Below are 21202 nucleotides of genomic sequence, written 5' to 3'. Positions count from 1 at the left end.
AAAAAAATTCCACCTACAAAGCTTTAACAATTATTGTCCTCAGTTCCCAAATGCTAATTGAGTATGTTAAAAGAAAAGGTAATGTAACACAGTGGTAAACGTGCTCCTGTCTCAGCTTTATGGTGATGTGTTGCAAATTCAAAATGAGTGAATATTTGCAAAAATACAATAAACTTTATCAGTTTGAACATTAAATATCTTGTCATTGTGGTGTCTTTAATTGCATATACACTAACCGGCCACTTTATTAGATTCACCTTGCTAGTACCGGGTTGTACACCTTTTGCCTTCAGAACTGCCTTAATCATTCGTTCAACAAGGTACTGGAAACATTCCTCAGAGAGTTTGGTCCATATTGACATGATAGCATTACACAGATGCTGCAGATTTGTCAGCTGCACATCCATGATGCGAATCTCCCGTTCCACCACATCCCAAAGGTGCTCTATTGGATTGAGATCTGGTGACTGTGGAGGCCATTTGAGTATAGTGAACTCATTGTCATGTTCAAGAAACCAGTCTGAGATGATTCGTGCTTTATGACATGCCACATTATCCTGCTGGAAGTAACCATCAAAAGATGGGTACACTGTGGTCATAAAGGGATGGACATGGTCAGCAACAATACTCAGGTAGGCTGTGGCGTTGACACAATGCTCAATTGGTACTAAGGGGCCCAAAGTGTGCCAAGAAAATATCCCCCACACCATTACACCACCACCACCAGCTTGAACCATTGATACAAGGCAGGATGGATCCATGCTCTCACGTTGTTGACGCCAAATTCTGGCCCTACCATCCGAATGTCGCAGCTGAAATCGAGACTCATCAGACCAGGCAACGCTTTTCCAATCTTCTATTGTCCAATTTTGGTGAGCCTGTGCACATTGTAGCCTCAGTTTCCTGTTCTTAGCTGACAGGAGTGGCACCCGGTGTGGTCTTCTGCTGCTGTAGCCCATCCGCCTCAAGGTCCGACGTGTTGTGCGTTCAGAGATGCTCTTCTGCATGCCTTGGTTGTAACAAGTGGTTATTTGAGTTACTGTTGCATGTCTATCAGCTCGAACCAGTCTAGCCATTCTCCTCTGACCACTGGCATCAACAAGGCATTTGTGCCCGCATAACTGGATATTTTCTCTTTTTTTTTTAAACCCTCGAGATGGTAGTGCGTGAAAATCCCAGTAGATCAGCAGTTCCTGAAATACTCAGACCAGCCTGTCTGGCGCCAACAACCACGTTCAAAGTCACTTAAATTACCTTTCTTCCCCGTTCTGATGCTCGGTTTGAACTGCAGCAGATCGTCTTGACCATGTCTACATGCCTAAATGCATTGAGTTGCTGCCATGTGATTGGCTGATTAGAAATTTGCGTTAACGAGCTGTTGGACAATAAAGTGGCCGGTGAGTGTAGGTTGAACAGGATTTGCTAATGATTTTATTCTGGTTTTATTTACATTTTACACATCATTACTTCATTGGAATTGAGGTTCTATTTTGGTGATTTACTGTTAGCATCAATGTTTGACTGAATTGTGTTAGTCATGTAGCAATAAAACAGGATCTTCTGTGCTTGGTGTAAAATATTTTTTCTTTTTATGTTGCAGACAGCTATGGGTAGGTATTCAGCTTAATGGGAATACTTTGTCCATGCAGATTTCCATGCTAAACAAATGAATCCTCTGGCTTTTACGCAATGTTCAATGATGGTGAGTGCAGCCAACCAGTGAAGACAGACCTTCACAAATGCCAGTGCACAGAAAGCGCAAAGGTTGTTTCCCACAACCCTAAATCTATAATTGTTCCACAAATGAGTAGCAAAGCAGGAATTACATGTGAACTAAAGAGTCTCGTTTAAGGTTAAGTTCTTTAAAGATTTGTGCTTCATTTTACTCATGCAAAGTATTCTATGGAAGTGTATTAGTTAACCTGTGGCTATATTCCTGTAACAGTTGGGTAGATGGTAGAAATATGTTGGATGATGTAATGAAAGGAGGAAGGGAACTTCAACTCTCTTTCAGAGGAAGCAAAAGTTTGTACTCACTACAGTACCAAACACATGAATCCACAAGTCAGTGGCAAACCACACCCTTTGAGCAACTGATGTGATTTCTTTGTTAAGGCTACCTATAACACTGTTGTGACTATGAATCTGAAAATATTATTTAATATTTAATATTAATATTTTAATATTTTATCAAATAATGTTTCGGTCTGTTAAGGGTTGTCCTGTGAATACCAGCCTAGTAAGGCGGTGTTAATAGGACAAAATCAAAAGGGTGAGCCAAGCTCTGACATTATTGAACAGCACAACTCTGCACACGCATGGAATGAATTCTCGCAATTTCTTAAAATACAAGAATTTTTTAACAAAAATAAGTCAACACAAAGTCAAACATATTTCAATCAACAAACTCTTTACTATGCTAAAACAATCCAACTAAACTACCAAGCAGAATTAAAGAATGACGAAGACTAATGGGCTATGTACAATATAAACAAGTTGATTAAAGATGATTGAAAGCCATGACCAAAAGAGTGATGCAACATTACCATGCAATGTTTATGTGTGAGAACCAAGGATTATCTTGAAGAATCTGGAAGTGAAGTTAAGTTAGTCTTGGAACCAACTTAGGCAGGAGTCAGCATACCATTAGACAACAGTTCACAATGCAAGATCAGATAAAATATTATTTAAATAAAATAATGTTTCAAAGAATGATCTGCTGAATAAAACCAACCTTCTGGATGACTAATTCTCAATGGTGTCTCATTAGCTGCCTTTATTTATTAAATAATATTTAAAGAAATATTGTTAAGAAAATGGTCAAATATTTAAGGAAGTATTTTGGAAAAAAACCAAATCTTTTTGGAGAAATGGGCCTAAGTATGCAAGCACGTGTCCTTACCCGTTAGCAGTTAAAGCTAACAAAAGAAGCTGACAGCTTTGCACCAGAATCAAACACACACCTTTAAAATACCGTCAATAAAAGGGTTGAAATGCATAAGCGCAGACGGCACGTTATGATCAATCTTCTGTGTTTAAAATCACCCCTTTAAATAAAGTTTGTCTTAACTTTAAAAACACACAAACACAGAACACAAAACTGAGCACGTATGCTGCAGGTAGCTTGCTAGCACCAAGATAGCTGAGTTCAACACAAACAAAAACAAACTTCATAGATTGAAAAACGTTTAGACTATTTCATTCTAAATCACTTCTATCTCACTGCCCAAAACCTAATCTCATGAACCGTGGTGAGGGGCGACGAGGTCTGAAGAAACATCCACGGTGAACAAACGGTTAGCTTCAGCTAACCGCCAACCAACTGCACAGCTACTGTAACCACGGTGATGCGGTCTCGGTTGTCCTCCTTCCAGACTGGGGAAACCGCTCCACTCGGCTTCGTAGAGACCGCGTCTCTGCAGGGAATTCTCTGGTACACAGTTTGCTTCTGCAGGCCTCAGAGAGAAAGTAAAGCAATGCTTATACCATAATTTCCCCTTTTTATGTATGAATACCGGGTACACAAGCAGTAATTGATCCGTACTTAACTCAATGCATATGATCGATGATCGTATGACACCATTGGATCCAGTTTGAAGAGTTTGTTTGCCAGCAAAGAGACAATAGCGCGCTGTCTCGCCAGCCAGCCTCGCACGGAGTCTGGGTGGAAGAGAAAGACTTGTGGGAGAAGTGGGGATTTTATACGGGCAGTGGCATCATGGGAAGTCCGCTGTTACCCCCCTTCCCCTTCTGGAGTTGTGCTGGAAGTCGGTTAAATGCAATTTATTTTGAAAGTTCCAGAAAGGTTTGTACTGCATCTTTCATGTTGTATCCATGGCTGTGGTCCCAACAACACTTATGTGGGCACAACACAACACTGAATCTAAATTTAGCTGTTGTCTATACCTAAATATTTCTGTTCAAGTTTAGACCAGTTTTTGGGGGTAATTAATTTACAAGATATATAACATCTAAAAAAATATAAGAAGCACAACTCAGGTTTATACATCATGCAAAAGTGACAAAAAACACAAACCGAAGATAAAACAAAGGTTGACATTTATGATTTGAAGCCATAATGTCTAAGAACTTTTTTCATCCACATTTTAAGCTGACACTGTATATCATACATAGAAAATTAATATAAAAAACCCAGGGATCGACCACTACATTTAGTTCCAGATTCAAGAATGTGCAGAATATTGGGTTCACAGGAACATGATCACATGTGCTTTCACAGCATTTTGGGGAAAACAAAGAATTCCAATTGCTTTGTTTCATCCGAAGGCCGCTGGTCAGTGATCAACTAGGGGTTTACTGGTTGAGTCACGGGAGCGACTCCATTACAAGAATAAAACTTAGCTATTTTGAATAATAAGTGATTAAGTGTAATTATGACGGACACTGTCGAATTTGTGTTTGAATGTCATTCAAAGCATATTAAGGACTTAAGTCACAAGTAGGACCTCTAACTCAGAGAGCAACATTTCCCATAAAGTACATAGTTGGAAAGAACATTTTATAAAAAGAATGAAAAGCAGAGAAGCTGTGTTTCTTTTTAAGTTTGGCTATTTTTTTTTTTTTTTTTTTTGTAAGAAAATTTAATGAGGCATTCTGGAATCCCTTCAGAGGTCATTAGTTTGTTTCTTTGCTCTAAGAATGAACAAGACATGTAAACTTTGTGCTGCCTTAAGAACAAATACAACACAGCACAGCTATCATTCAGCCAACCCCCAAGCCTCAAAATCATTTTAAGAGAGTTGTCTCTCCAATGTGTCCTCAAGGGCCTGCCAGCATCAGACCAATGAAAAACCTCACTGCCATCGCTGGGCGGGACATGTACATCCACTGCCGTGTCATTGGCTACCCCTACTACTCCATCAAGTGGTACAAGGACTCCAATCTGCTGCCGTACAACCACAGGCAGCGGGCCTTTGAAAACGGGACCCTCAAGCTGTTTGATGTGCAGAAGGATGTGGACGAAGGAGAGTACACGTGTAATGTGCTGGTGCAGCCTCAGCTGTCCACTCACCAGAGCGTCTATGTTACTGTGAAAGGTAAGACCCCAGTCTGATCAAATTTCAGCTGTAACATAGTTCAGCAGTAACTGGGCTAATAATAACCAAAATATTTTGAATACTGTTTTTGTTACAGCAGCAGTTTGTATTTATTGTTTTTGAATCATGAATACCAATATGTGGTGTCATATAGTCAACATTGGTTGTATGTGCGCACAACTCTTTTCTCTATTTATCCTCTTTACTCTAATCAATAAGAAAATTAAACCTACGAACTCTCCTTCTCCCCACCTGTATTCCAGTGACACCTGTATCTCCTTGCTCTCATATTTCAATGACAAACTTTTCAATAGTCATCAGCACCTAAACTCTGTTGTCCCACCTAGCCTTTCCTTTGAGCTACACTTTCCCTTACAACCAGCCCTTCCCCTGTTTCGTCCTTCCTGACATAACCACCATCTCAGACCTCATCTCCAACTCTAAATCCTCTACCTATGTCCTCAGTCCCCTTTCCAGAGACAAGACCCATCTTTTGTCTCTGATCCCCCCCATTACCACTATCATCCACTCCTCCCTGACAACTGGAACTGTTCCTACTCCCTTCAAAGTTGCAGTCATCTCTGTAATAAATAAAAAAAACTGACTCAGATCCCAATGCTTTCAGTAAGCTTCAGCCTATATCCAATCTTCCATTTGTATGAGACGACTGTGGTTCAGCAGGAAGAGTAGTCGTCTTGCAATCAGAAGGTTGTGTGTTTGATTCCAGCTTCCTCCTACCATATGTCGATGTGCCCCTGGGCAAGGCACTTAACCTCAAGTTGCCTACCGATCGGTGTATGAATGTGTGAGCATTAGTGAGTGTGATTGGGTAAATGTGGCTCTAGTGTAAAGTGCGTTGTATGACTGGAAAGGCGCTATATAATTCAGTCCATTTACCATTTATATTGAAAAACCTTGAAACTCCACTCCTGTCTAACCACCAGCAATTTTTATAAGCAGTTCCAGTCTGGTTTTCGCCGCCATCACATCACCAAAATGGCCCTAATTGAAATCACCAGCGACCTCCTCCCAGCAGCTGACTCTGGTCTCCTCTCCCTCCTCATCATCCTGGAACTGAGTGGCGCCTTTGACGCTATATCACACTCCATTCTTCTCCACAGACTTATTGCCATCATATTCCCCTCTCCTGGTTCCGTTGATACCTCTCTCGCCGCACTCAGTTCATTTAACTGAAAACTTTCCATGCCCACCCTTCTCCTGTCACTTCTGGTGTCCCCAAGGGCTGTTCCTTTTTATTATTTTTTTTCTCCCCTTCGGTTCCATCTTCTGTGACTTCAACATCCAGTTCCACTGCTGCGCAGATAACACCCAGCTCCACCTCTCCTTCAAACCACGCACCACATTACCTCCTTCCCATCTCTCCTCATGCCTCTCTGCTCTCAATTCCTGGTTCACCGCAAACTTCCTTAAACTTAATTCAAATAAAAGAGAAATTTTCCTAATTTCTGAGAGATAGTGGCTCCAATTCCACCTCTTAAACCAATAACTTTTCTCTGACCATCGAAAGTTCCTCAATATCCCCCTCCCTTCAGTTAAAGAGTCTGAGTGTCATCTTGGACAGCATCCTCTCCTTTCAATCCCATATTAATAATAATATTTGGTGTGCTTATCTCCACCTTTGCTCCATAAATCGTCTCCGTCCCTCCCTCAGATCCCGCTTCTGTTTTTATTAAGCCTGGTCATCTCCCTTCTTGACCACTATAATTCTCTTTAAACTACTTTTCATTACTTCACAACCATCCATAACCTTGCCCCATCTTACCTGTCTCAGCTCCTCTGCATTCACATGTCCTCCTTCCTACCTGTCTTAGCTCCTCTGCATTCACATGTCCTCCTGCATACCTGTCTCAGCTCCTCTGCATTCACATGTCCTCCTGCATCCTCAGGTCCTATTCTTCCATTTATCCCTCTTTCCATCTAAGCACCATGGGGCATAGCATTTTCTTACTCTGCCCCCCAGCTCTAGACCAAGCTGCCACCAAACATCCGAAATATTGACACTTCTTCACATCATATTCCCTGTAATGTTGTATTATTTGTGTTAAATTATTTGTTTTTGTTGGGTTATTGTCCTTTGTTTATTTATTTATCATTATTATTATTATTATTATTATTATTATTATCATCAGTTCTATCAAGTTTTTGCAAGTCTACAAGTCTACATTTGTCATTCAAAATAATCCACTTTCAATAACCAAGGAAAAAAACTGTCTTAGCAAAATAGTTACAAAGATGAGATTCTCTTTGTTTTATCGTTCCAAACCTTTGCTTTTCTTACACTCATACAAATTAGTACTTGTTGGTATCCTTGCTTCTTAAAAGTGTGTTTAAATCGACTTTATGTTTCACAATGTTTTATTATTCCATAGATCTACCTATATAACAGAGGCACAGTTTCTCCTTTTTCAGTCAACATTTGAAGGTCGGCAATGTAAATGAGAGCAACTTCTCAATCGTGTCAGCTGGTTTAATAAAGGTTAAATAAATTTTTAAAAACATGGATATTTAAAACAAATAAACTATGCTTTGCTTCATACATCATTTAAAATATTTGAAAATCTGCCAAGATATGTGAAATGTGTTCAAATTGTCAGATGTGTATTTATTTATTTATTTATTTTAAACCGTGTGCTGTCCAGCAGAGTAGCGCTCAGAATTGTTGTCTGAGTGCCAAGAAGAACCCCAACAGATTTACTTTTACAAGTGGAGCATTACGGATAAAACTATAATGTCCTGCTTGATATTTATAAAAGAAACTGTATCAGAAACTGCTTTGGAATTATTTCAATTGTTATGGACATGGAGATGGAATCAAAAAGGAAAACATAAGATGCAAGAAAGACAGAGAAAGAGGTAGGCAAAAAGGAAAAAGGGAGAAAAGGAGAAAAGAGTAGAGGAGAGAAAACGCATGAAGAGATTACAAGATAACATCCTGCTGGCTTCTACACCTGCAGAAATGTATATAATAACAGCAGAAGTGTATTTTTGCATAACAGAAGTGTATTTTTTAGTTAATGAATACTGAATGCTGAATTAGAATTAATTTTATATGTTTAATATATATGGAAGTAGAAAACAGCTGTACAGAATGTGTAATGAAACTCTAGCTAATATAACTTTCTGCATTACTGCAACTTTGACATTTTTAATTTGATATACAGGTCCTTCTCAAAATATTGGCATATTGTGATAAAGTTCATTATTTTCCATAATGTCATGATGAAAATTTAACATTCATATACAGGTCCTTCTCAAAATATTAGCATATTGTGATAAAGTTCATTATTTTCCATAATGTCATGATGAAAATTTAACATTCATATATTTTAGATTCATTGCACACTAACTGAAATATTTCAGGTCTTTTATTGTCTTAATACGGATGATTTAGGCATACAGCTCATGAAAACCCAAAATTCCTATCTCACAAAATTAGCATATTTCATCCAACCAATAAAATAAAAGTGTTTTTAATACAAAAAACGTCAACCTACAAATAATCATGTACAGTTATGCACTCAATATTTGGTCAGGAATCCTTTGGCAGAAATGACTGCTTCAATGTGGCGTGGTATGGAGGCAATCAGCCTGTTGCACTGCTGAGGTCTTATGGAGGCCCAGGATACTTCGATAGCGGCCTTTAGCTCATCCAGAGTGTTGGGTCTTGAGTCTCTCAACGTTCTCTTCACAATATCCCACAGATTCTCTATGGGGTTCAGGTCAGGAGAGTTGGCAGGCCAATTGAGCACAGTGATACCATGGTCAGTAAACCATTTACCAGTGGTTTTGGCACTGTGAGCAGGTGCCAGGTTGTGCTGAAAAATGAAATCTTCATCTCCATAAAGCTTTTCAGCAGATGGAAGCATGAAGTGCTCCAAAATCTCCTGATAGCTAGCTGCATTGACCCTGCCCTTGATAAAACACAGTGGACCAACACCAGCAGCTGACACGGCAGCCCAGACCATCACTGACTGTGGGTACTTGACACTGGACTTCTGGCATTTTGGCATTTCCTTCTCCCCAGTCTTCCTCCAGACTCTGGCACCTTGATTTCCGAATGACATGCAGAATTTGCTTTAATCTGAAAAAAGTACTTTGGACCACTGAGCAACAGTCCAGTGCTGCTTCTCTGTAGCCCAGGTCAGGCGCTTCTGCCGCTGTTTCTGGTTCAAAAGCGGCACCTGTAGCCCATTTCCTGCACACGCCTGTGCACGGTGGCTCTGGATGTTTCTACTCCAGACTCAGTCCACTGCTTCCGCAGGTCCCCCAAGGTCTGGAATCGGCCCTTCTCCACAATCTTCCTCAGGGTCCGGTCACCTCTTCTCGTTGTGCAGCGTTTTCTGCCACACTTTTTCCTTCCCACAGACTTCCCACTGAGGTGCCTTGATACAGCACTCTGGGAACAGCCTATTCGTTCAAACATTTCTTTCTGTGTCTTACCCTCTTGCTTGAGGGTGTCAATCTAAAATATGTGAATGTTAAATTTTAATCATGACATTATGGAAAATAACAAACTTTATCACAATATGCTAATATTTTGAGAAGGACCTGTATTTTAGATTCATTGCACACTAACTGAAATATTTCAGGTCTTTTATTGTCTTAATACGGATGATTTTGGCATACAGCTCATGAAAACCCAAAATTCCTATCTCACAAAATTAGCATATCATTAAAAGGGTCTCTAAACGAGCTATGAACCTAATCATCTGAATCAACGAGTTAACTCTAAACACCTGCAAAAGATTCCTGAGGCCTTTAAAACTCCCAGCCTGGTTCATCACTCAAAACCCCAATCATGGGTAAGACTGCCGACCTGACTGCTGTCCAGAAGGCCACTATTGACACCCTCAAGCAAGAGGGTAAGACACAGAAAGACATTTCTGAACGAATAGGCTGTTCCCAGAGTGCTGTATCAAGGCACCTCAGTGGGAAGTCTGTGGGAAGAAAAAAGTGTGGCAGAAAACGCTGCACAACGAGAAGAGGTGACCGGACCCTGAGGAAGATTGTGGAGAAGGGCCGATTCCAGACCTTGGGGGACCTGCGGAAGCAGTGGACTGAGTCTGGAGTAGAAACATCCAGAGCCACCGTGCACAGGCGTGTGCAGGAAATGGGCTACAGGTGCCGCATTCTCCAGGTCAAGCCACTTTTTAACCAGAAACAGCGGCAGAAGCGCCTGACCTGGGCTACAGAGAAGCAGCACTGGACTGTTGCTCAGTGGTCCAAAGTACTTTTTTCGGATGAAAGCAAATTCTGCATGTCTTTCGGAAATCAAGGTGCCAGAGTCTGGAGGAAGACTGGGGAGAAGGAAATGCCAAAATGCCAGAAGTCCAGTGTCAAGTACCCACAGTCAGTGATGGTCTGGGGTGCCGTGTCAGCTGCTGGTGTTGAACCACTGTGTTTTATCAAGGGCAGGGTCAATGCAGCTAGCTATCAGGAGATTTTGGAGCACTTCATGCTTCCATCTGCTGAAAAGCTTTATGGAGATGAAGATTTCATTTTTCAGCACAACCTGGCACCTGCTCACAGTGCCAAAACCACTGGTAAATGGTTTACTGACCATGGTATCACTGTGCTCAATTGGCCTGCCAACTCTCCTGACCTGAACCCCATAGAGAATCTATGGGATATTGTGAAGAGAACGTTGAGAGACTCAAGACCCAACACTCTGGATGAGCTAAAGGCCGCTATCGAAGCATCCTGGGCCTCCATAAGACCTCAGCAGTGCCACAGGCTGATTGCCTCCATGCCACGCCGCATTGAAGCAGTCATTTCTGCCAAAGGATTCCCGACCAAGTATTGAGTGCATAACTTTACATGATTAGTTTAAGGTTGACGTTTTTTGTATTAAAAACACTTTTCTTTTATTGGTCGGATGAAATATGCTAATTTTGTGAGATAGGAATTTGGGGTTTTCATGAGCTGTATGCCACAATCATCTGTATTAAGACAATAAAAGACCTGAAATATTTCAGTTAGTGTGCAATGAATCTAAAATATATGAATGTTAAATTTTCATCATGACATTATGGAAAATAATGAACTTTATCACAATATGCTAATATTTTGAGAAGGACCTGTAATGTATGTGTTAATTGTAACATAGTTTGGTGTATACAATTATTGTTAGACAGTATAATCATCATCATTGTGTATAGTCTGTTAGCAGTGTGAATTGCAGTAGTTTGGCAGTTTTATAATTATTATTCATTTATAAGAGCAACAATATTGGCCCAGCACTAAACCTTGTGGAACCCCATATAAACTTTCAGTAATTGTAGTTCTGTATTGTTTGTACATAATAAAATCTATTTTCTGAATTACGTTTCATAACTCACCTCAACAGTACTACATCTGCTATACTATAATTTAGCCATTTCCCTTGTAATATTTTATGATCAACATTATCATATGGTTCTTTGAGAGCTAAGAATACGCCTAGAGTATTTTTCTGACATCAGATGTTTTCTACAAGCTTCTTGTGTGCAAACCTGGAGCATCTTCACATTTAGAATATGCCTTACCGTGTACACATTGAACAAAGATATACGGTGTTTGGTCTGTGCAACACAACCTCTCAGTAAAACACGCACACATCACTGATAGCAAAGCTCTTTCTCCATCATCCCAGCCAACCAGTTCATCTAGTGCTCATCTGAATATCCATATATGGTGCTGAGCACAGGCAGATGATGATAACCGCAGATGGATCTCTATTCTCAATGACGCCGCATAATTTGAAACATCGGATGGGTAAATATGACCCCCTCCCTCTCTGGCGAGCCTTGGCGAGCTAACGAGTTTGCGAACGGGGGAAATCACACAGCATAGGCAAAAGATACACTGCGATTCCACCTCGGCTAATTTGCCTCGCAGCTGCTTAGCATTCCTCTGCTTCTGAGAGGGAATCCCCAAGAGCCTATTATGCCTATTTGTTGTGAATTAAATAAGTGCTGAAGTGCTGCTTATTCAAATGCTATTTTAAATCATTAATTTTACAAAGGATTGGGTTCTCATGATGGCTACAGTGTCCCCAGAGAGGATGAAGGAGTGTAAATGTTGTATGCATGGTGTTAGGGAGATATTCCACGAGGAGAAAACCCATAAAATATTTCTTTTGTATTTTTCATTCCTGCAAAATCCCAGCCTTTGATAAAGACAGAAATGTGAACATGTGCTGATGTTAAACTTTAATGAACACCATGTAAACCACATGCCTGCAGCAAAATAAATTTGCATGTCTCCTTCACAGTCCCACCTACCATCCACCCATTTGAGTTTCCCCGGTTTTCCATTGGCCAGCGAGTCTTCATCCCTTGCGTTGTCATGTCCGGCGACCAGCCTGTCTTCATCACCTGGCAGAAGGATGGCCGGCCTATCCCAGCTAGCCTGGGCGTCACCATAGACAACATAGATTTCACCAGCTCACTGCGCATCTCCAACCTCACGCTGGCCCACAATGGCAACTACACCTGCATTGCCCGCAACCAGGCTGCTTCCATGGAGCACCAGAGTCAGCTCATCGTCCGAGGTGGGAAAGGTTGAAGATGGGGTGGGGAGGGGAGGGAGTCCAGATATGAAGAAGAGATGCAAGCAACAAAATTGTTTAGATTTGGCTTTTTTGCCCAAGACTCAAGAACTAAAACACATTTAAATATCAATAACCTAAAGGCTGTTTTACTTGCAGTTCCTCCTAAATTTGTGGTGCAACCAAAGGACCAGGATGCCATCTATGGAAAGGCAGTGATCCTAAACTGCTCAGCTGAAGGCTATCCAGTTCCTACCATCCAGTGGGAGTACTCAAAAGGTAAACAAACACCTATCTTGCAGAAATGCCTTATAGCATAATTGGCTAAGTGATATAACTTAGGTAATTATGTTGTGAGGCTAACGATACATTTAATTTGGATTATATGTAATGGACAAACACAAATAGACAGAAAAACTTTTTATCCAATTTGAATAAATAACTAACTCTGACTGCACTGTTCAACGGATTAATTGGAATGTATGTACCTGACTGTTGTGAAGCGAAAATTAAACAAGATTGTGAATAGGAGGACAAATATAAAAATGTAACTTTTTTGTAAATGAAAATCCAAAGGGTGTGGCATTCATTCATATTTAGCCAAATTAATACTTTATAAAAACCATTTGCACATTGAGAAACTGCAATTTTCTATTTAACATATCTCAACATAAAACAAGAGCTAGAATGCAATGGTTTAGATCAAATCATATCCATATGTTAGAATGGCCTAGTTAAAGGCCAGACCAAAATGCTGTTGAGAATCTGTGGCATAGCTTGAAAATAGCTGTTCACAGACATTGTCAATTGAAAGTGACTAAGGTTGAGCTATATTGCAAAGAATAGTGGACAAAAATGTCAGTCACTAGATGATCTAAGCTGGTAGGATAAGCTGCAATTGTAGCAATAGGTGGTACTTCTTCAAAGTAGTCATTTAGGGAAGCTGAACACAAATTCATGTCACAATTTTCAGATTGCTCTAATTGTAAAAAAATTAGTTAATCGTGTATTCCTTCCTATTCAGAAATTTGCACTATTTTGCATTGGCTTCTTCACTTAAAATCCAATTGAAATGCACTGAACTTTGATCTTTTGGCAAAAAATTTTTTTTTTCTTTTGTTGCATGTGTCATTCTAACCCAAGTTACCTCCCTACTTTGTTTTCTCAAACAGGCGCCGGGGTCCCTCAGTTCAAACCCATCGCCCTCAATTCAGGCTTTCGGATCGAGGTGCTGGTGAACGGCTCACTACTTATCAAGCATGTGCTGGAGGAGGACAGTGGCTTCTACCTTTGTAGAGTCAGCAATGATGTTGGGGCCGATGTTAGCAAGTCTATGTATCTGAACGTCAAAAGTAAGTCTCATCTTCAAATTCCACCATTAAAACAATCTCTGACAGTACATTTTATACCTGTCTGGTAATGTTCAAGGAAAAAGTTAATGCCAAAGCAGAGTTTTGGCAAATAACACTGGATTCAGGGTACTAAAAGAGACCATGATAACAATTGCTCTGTGCTTTCTGTTAACTGCTGCTGCTGCATTGGTGAAAGTACAGAATTTAGTCACTAAGCAAGTAACTGGGGTCCTGAATTCGGCTTGTTGTCTATAGCGTTCAAGGGGACTATGGAGATTTTCTAAAAGACAAATGCACTTTCTTCATGGTGCAAACAACCCTCTAACAGAATATTCTGATATATGGAACACTGGGAATCTTTCAGAAATGTCAGGGTTCTATGCATACAGTGTGCCATCTCCAGCTTTATTCTGGCTGGATGCACAATTTGATCAGTCATTGCTAGATGAGGCTTATGACCCTGCGGTTCTTATCAACCCTGAGCAGAGCACTTCCTGCCGAGATCCTCACTGTCTGCCAAATGGTAGAATTTCTCTGTGACTCTCATGTCTTACTGAAGGCACACAATTAGAAATAAATATGTAAAAATATGGTAATAGGGCTACACTTTAATACAGTTTATACAGTGTTGTGTAGAGTATTTCCCCTTTTGCAGATTTCTTCTGTTTTTCATTTCTTTATCACTCTTTTTTGCAAAATGGTTTTAATTATGCTTCATGCAAGGTTTGAAAAGCATCAATGGCCTGTCACAAACTTAAGGGCACAGACTCAAGGCCTTTCTGGTAGAGCAGAAATCATGGTTGTTCGAGGTCATCCAGGTCTACAGAAGCAAAGTAACAAGACCATTAACAATACCACCACAATCTCTGACTGTAGGTATGATGTTATTTTTCTGTTATTCTGTGTTAGTTTTGAGGCCAGATGTACACTCATCTTTCAAAAAGTCCCACTTTTGTCTCAGTCCACGCAATATTTTCCCCAAAATCCTGAGAATCATTAAGATGTTTTTGGCCAATGTAAAATTGGCCTTTTCGTTTAGCAGTGACCCTGGCCTTTGAAATTTCCCAAGGATGCCATTTTTGCCCAGTCTCTTTGTTATTGCTGAATGTTCTATGTTTTCTCAATTTGAGGATAATGGCTCTCACTATGATTCGCTGGAGACCCAAAACCTGAAATGGCTTTGTAACCCTTTCTAGGCAGATAGGTGTCAATGAGTTTGTATGACAGCTGTTTCTGAACTACTTTTGATTAGGGCATGATGTATTGCTTATTAACATTATCATCATCTTAACATCTTCATGTCATCAGACAGGTTCTATCAGTGACCAGATGTGTTGAATCAGTGGATTCAACACTTCTGGCTGTAAGCAAGCAAACTACAAAGTGATATGTGTGACAACTATATTTTTATATAGTGTGAAGTTGCTTTGGATAGCTTTTTCTCTTAATAAATGATTGTTTAAAACACTGTATTGTACATTTACTCAGATTGTCTGTCTGTATTAAATTGTTTAAGTGTGACAAAAAATAACAAAATAAAATGAGAAGAGGCGTAAATACATTTTCATGGTTCTATAATGGTACTTAGTAATGTTTCAAAAACTAATAGTTTGCACCTGCAACCTTTTCTAAGAATGAACTTTTAGGTAAAACCCTGATTGCATAAAACAGTGCTGCTGCAAACAGACCTTTCTTTTAAGTGTGGTTTTTCAGCTGATTTCTGTTTTCTTTCTAATGGCTACAAAGTTCTTTGTGCAAACTGTGTTTTAGCAAAAGAACAAGTGTGACAAGCATTGACCATCTAAGAAAATAAATGTGCTCCAGGTCTCTGATTGACGTAAACAATTTTAATCCAATAGTGGATTGAATTTTTGTGCATCAAAGAACATTCTTTTTGCTGATGTGTTTACGGAGCAGAAAGTGGGAGTGTATGTGGTAATAAAAAAACGATTATAGAATTTAACTAATCAAAGGAAAATTAGCTGATCTATGAAATCAGCTAATTTTCCTTTGATTAGTTAAATGGTTAAATTGGTTACTGGTTAATTGATTTATGTATGAAAAATCCAGGTGAGAAATTATCCAATAATTATTACAGATTAAAAAATAGGAAATTAGTGACATTTTTTCTTCGTTTCGTATGAGCTCATGCTCCCATTTTGTACCTGAGCAGGAGGTTTTAGGCACATTTATTTTTGCAGATACAAGAATAGGAGGTTGTGAATAACTGGTTTAAACTATGTGTTTTTCTAGAGTTAAGATCAATTATTCACATCCACATTTAGTTTGTAAGTAGTCTTTGAATTTTACCAACATGTTTCTTCTTTCTGGAAGTAATATTAACATTCTGTAGTGGCCCAGCAAGAGTCCCGACTTGAATCTGATAGACAATCTATGAAGATTACAATTATAGCAAGGAGGCTTTCCAACCACAAAGACTTGGAACTCATCAGAAGAAGAAGAATGAAGAAGAAGAATGTTAAAAAACACCAGTGGAAACATGTAAAAATTTGGTCAGAAATTATGGCAAAGGTTTAACTGCTGTAATGGCAAAAAAGTATTTTCCAGTGGTTATTCAATAATTTTCAGTCAGTCAGTCATTTTCTTCTGCTTATTCCATAGTGGGTCACGGGGAAGCTGGTGCCTATCTCCAGCAGTCTATGGGCGAGAGGCAGGGTACACCCTGGACAGATCACCAGTCCATCGCAGGGCAACACACAAACAACCACGCACACATTCATTCACACACCTAACGGCAGTTTAGAGAGACCAATTAACCTAACAGGCATGTCTTTGGACTGTGGGAGGAAGCCGGAGTACCCGGTGAGAACCCACACATGCACAGGGAGAACATGCAAACTCCATGCAGAAAAACCCCAGGCTGGGAATTGAACCCAGCACCTTCTTGCAGCAAGGCAACAGTGCTACCAACTGCGCAACCGTGCAGCCCAATAATTTTCAATATACCAAAATGTATAATCAAATATAAATAAAAACTGAGATTTTAATACCTGTTTTACATTTTCTTATTATCATGTGGGAAATGTCTGTGTCATTTCCAATCAGACAGACTTCTTGGTTGAATAAACATACATTTAAAATCTGTCAGGGGTATGAATAATTTTGGGCCCAATTGCATGAATAATTTGCAAGGCAATGTAGGTGAAGTCAGTGGTCTATAGGAGTTTGCACTGAAAAGACATTATTACACTGTAGATTTTTTATGTTAATCCCATTTAGCTTTAATACATGAAGGTAGGCATAGATTCAGGCAATGAGTATAATTGGTGGAGGCTGAAGAGGGGATGCATTGAAGACAGATAACAAAACAAAAGCAGACTTAAATCATGGCACCAGTTCTACTTTGTATTATTGTTGCATATTAGAGAATTGTTATAGTAGAAACTGTGAAAAGGTTATAGCAGGATAAAATGTGTAAACCTGCAGACTTTGTGAAAAGCCCACATTAACTGTTCACTCAGTGGATACTGCTGCATTTGCACACAGTCATGTCTTTTCGTTTGGATCTCAGAGAACCTTGAAACTGCAATCACTGCTTGGACTTTTTTTTCTATCAACCACATTATTGATAACATGTCAAAACAGCCCTGAAACCTGGGTTTCATATCACAGAGTATTGATCTTTGTCATGCTTCCTGTTTTTTAGCCTGTGTGTGTTTGTTTGCAGTCCCTCGGGCACATTCTATGCTCCTGAGCCATCTTGCTGTTGTGGCACTTTTGCCTTCCTGATTTGTGTTTCCTCTCTGTAGTAGGGAGCCCCCTGAGCACATGGAGAGCCACACCTTGCTGTATGTCCCCTGTGGGGGATGCGTGTGTGTTTGTGCATTCAGACAATGAGCTCGTTAACCTTTAAAGCTCCTCTCTATGTTTTATAGGTGTAATGTAGACCATCTGAGGCTATAATGTTATGTACGTTCTGTGCTGTTTATTCAGGCCAGCCTACGCCACTCAAGCAGTTGTGGCTACTTAAGAGGCTTAGGAGCCAATTAATGAGGAATGCAGGCTGACGTCTCCTGAAGCAATCATGTGATGGATAGTATGGTGTGCTCCATGTATTTTTGGCTGGCCAAATGTGGCTTGATGTGTGAGTAAACACAAAGGAGAAAAATCAATGGAGCAAATCTGAGATGTATGGAACAGATGCATGCATGGCAGAGATGCTCTCAGGTGAGCAAACAAGCACACACAAAGGCACCCATTTTACACAGGGCTGCACCATTTAACATAAAGAGCCATATCCAGTGCAGCATGCTTCAACCATTACAAAAGAATAATGGCCCAGATGACTAAGCTAGCTCTCCCCATAGATCCGTTTCTGCCACACTATTGTGGTGGACTCCCCAGGAAATGAATTGCAGCTATTGTGATGTCATAACTTGGCACTTTCATTGTTATGGGTGTGTGTGCACAGGCTAATGTCTCATCATAATACACCATGCATCATGTACTGGCTGCACTAACAGCCAGCAGAAACAGCTTGCCCTCACTGCACCAAAATTAAACTGCGTGAGTGTGCGAATGGGCTCCTGTGTTTATGTTTGTTTAGCCTCTATCAGCTTCCTGTTTGTGTTCTGGTTATCCATTTTGGTGCAGTCCCCACGCTGGCTGCAGGTGGAGGCTTGAACTAATGATTTTAATACAATTTTCATTCAAGCATCTGTGGATCCAAAACAGATGCAATTCAGTCAATTCATTACCAATGCACACTGGATCCTATCAGAGTCAGTCAGCAGCCACTCAATGTTTATCAGGGCCAATTAAGACCAATCAAGCCTGCTAGAAATGATAATGTTTGAAGACGGTGATGAGGGCAGAGTGTATAATAAGGCTTCAATGGAGAGCAGTAAAAAAATGGTGTCATGGTCACTTAGCAGTTTCTAAAGCAGACTCTCCCTTAGAAAACTACCCTGCGTTGCAACACTATTCATACCCCCTAAACCTTTTTACATTTTTTCACTTTAGAATTATAAACTTCAGTGTATTGCATTGGCATTTTATGTGACAAGCCAACACAAAGTAATGTATATTTGTGAAGTAGAAGAAAAAGGATACATGGTTTTAAGTTTTTGTTTAATAAAATTCTAGAAAGTGTGGTATGCATTTATTCTTTAGACCACCTTAGTCAATACCTTGCAGAACCACTTTTCACTACAGTTACAGCTGCAAGTCTTTTGGAGAATATCTCTACCAGCTTCCTTGTCTACAGAATAAAACATTTGCCCATTCTTATTTGCAAAGTAGCTCAACCTCACTCAGATTGGTTGGAGAGCATCTGTGAGTCAAGTCTCATCAGAGATTCTGATTCAAATTTAGGCCTGAACTTTAAGTAGGCCATTCTAACACAAGGTCAGGCTTAAATCAAAAGCATCCCATTTTAGCTCTGGCTGTGTGCTTTGGCCCGCTGTCCTGCAGGAAGGTGAATCTCCACCTCAGTCTTGAGTCTTTTACAGCCTCTTCTTCCAGGATTGCCATGTATTTAGGTCCATCTCCTCATAAACTTAGACCAGCTTCACTATCCATCCAGAAGAAAAGATTCCCCACAGCATGATGCTGCTATCACCATGTATCACTATGGGATTTGTGGATTCAGGATAATATGTAGTGTTAGTTTTCCACATGATGAAAAATATAAATGTCGGTCTCATCTTACTAGAGCACCTTCTTTCAAGTGTTTGCTGTGTTCGCTACATGAGTTGTGGAAAACTGTAAATTGGGCATTGTCCTTTCAGCAGTGGTTTTCATCTTGCCACTCATGTCTCCAACCTTTCTGTTGTGGTCCTTGGTCTTCAAGATGCCTGGTCACAAAGGTTCTTAAACAAACTTGGCGGTCCTTCATAGAACAGCCTAGATGCTGAGATAAATTTACATGCATTTTCTAATAAAGTGACTTCTGAAGGCAGTTGATTTTACAAGATTTTATTGAAGGGCATCAGGTACAGGGGGCTTCATACAAGTTCACACCACACTGTTTAGATTCTTATTTGCCAAAACCTTTGAAAGCCATCCATTTTTTCTCTCCACTTCACCATTATGTGGTGCCTCATGTAGGTTTTGTCACATGACATCAGAATAAAAGTCATTGAAGTTTGTAGTTGTAACATGGGAGTAAATACTTATTCAAAGCACTGTATTTGGAAGTCCCATCTGCTTGTGACCTTTATGATAATGTTGACCTATTTGTATCCAGCCATCCTCTGTGTAATTCTACTCCCAGGCTACAGGCACACTGTTGCTATCATGCTCCATGTCCTAGCCAATTGTGCAGCAAAGGGAATTATTTCAGTACATTGCAGGCGGCCAGTGAACCAGTTGTTGATGTGTGGTTTTGGTGCTTTTTCCCTCCCCCAGACCCATCCAGACCATCCCTGCTTCAGCACCCATTTACAGTCTGCCCCCAGGGCAAAAGCTACGTGTTCACATTCCCTCATCTAGCACTCCCCGTGGTGCCAGGGTGCCCCATGGCTCATTGTATATACTCCCAGAATAGGGGAAACAGCACAGTGCAAGTGTATGGAAGAGAAGATGGTGTACCAGAGGGTGTGTTTTAATGAAACAGCATATTTATTTTAAAATCCAAATACATAATTCAGAAAGACTCTTAACAAATAAATGACAACTGCTGGTCACTTTGGCACACAGATCCAAGGATTAATCAGTACAGTACGGTTTTAAATAAATTGGTTTCAAAACTTCTGAAATCTACCATTATGTTAGAAAAAGTATCAGAGCAACCAGAGTTTTCTCTGTCTGTATGAAGTATAGAATAGTGCAGCACTGATGTTGTACATCAGTGATTCTCAACCTTCTTTTTTGTTTTGGCTTTCATGAGCATATGTGGGCAAGAATGAATGAACACATAGACAGTTGGATCATGTTGTATATTTTTGTTTAAAACCTTTGTGTATAATACTGTGACACTGGTATTTTCACTGACCGTTATACCACAAGAATCTCAAACCAACCCAAGCATAGCTTTAACATATGCTGTTCACCATAAACATCATAACTGTCCACTGTGTCCACATGCATGCTCAGGAGGAGAGATTGCTGCAAAGTCAGTGATTCAATGTAGTAAGCAAGGTTTCCATAGATAGAAAATATTTGGCCACAAAATGTCACCCTCAGTTCAGCAAAGGGGAATCAACAAATTTCCAGAATAACCAAGTGAAGATGGATGTTTTGTCCTTTTGTTACCTTTAACCCAAATGAAGCTAAAAATAACT

The 21202-nt window shown here is 40.0% G+C and overlaps 1 protein-coding gene across 1 annotated transcript in view; it reads left to right on the top strand.

Moving 5' to 3' along the window:
- Nucleotides 1–21202, top strand: part of dscama (Down syndrome cell adhesion molecule a) — a 146878-nt gene that overhangs the window by 87486 nt on the left and 38190 nt on the right. Inside the window, exons 10-13 of the mRNA XM_047379654.1 lie at nucleotides 4785–5057; nucleotides 12331–12609; nucleotides 12766–12885; nucleotides 13779–13958. Coding sequence (XP_047235610.1) covers nucleotides 4785–5057; nucleotides 12331–12609; nucleotides 12766–12885; nucleotides 13779–13958 — 852 coding nt within the window. The remainder of the gene's footprint in view (nucleotides 1–4784; nucleotides 5058–12330; nucleotides 12610–12765; nucleotides 12886–13778; nucleotides 13959–21202) is intronic.

This window comes from Girardinichthys multiradiatus, chromosome 11, assembly GCF_021462225.1.
Source record: "Girardinichthys multiradiatus isolate DD_20200921_A chromosome 11, DD_fGirMul_XY1, whole genome shotgun sequence".
Taxonomy (NCBI): domain Eukaryota; kingdom Metazoa; phylum Chordata; class Actinopteri; order Cyprinodontiformes; family Goodeidae; genus Girardinichthys; species Girardinichthys multiradiatus.
This window is presented reverse-complemented; position numbering and strand designations above follow the sequence as displayed.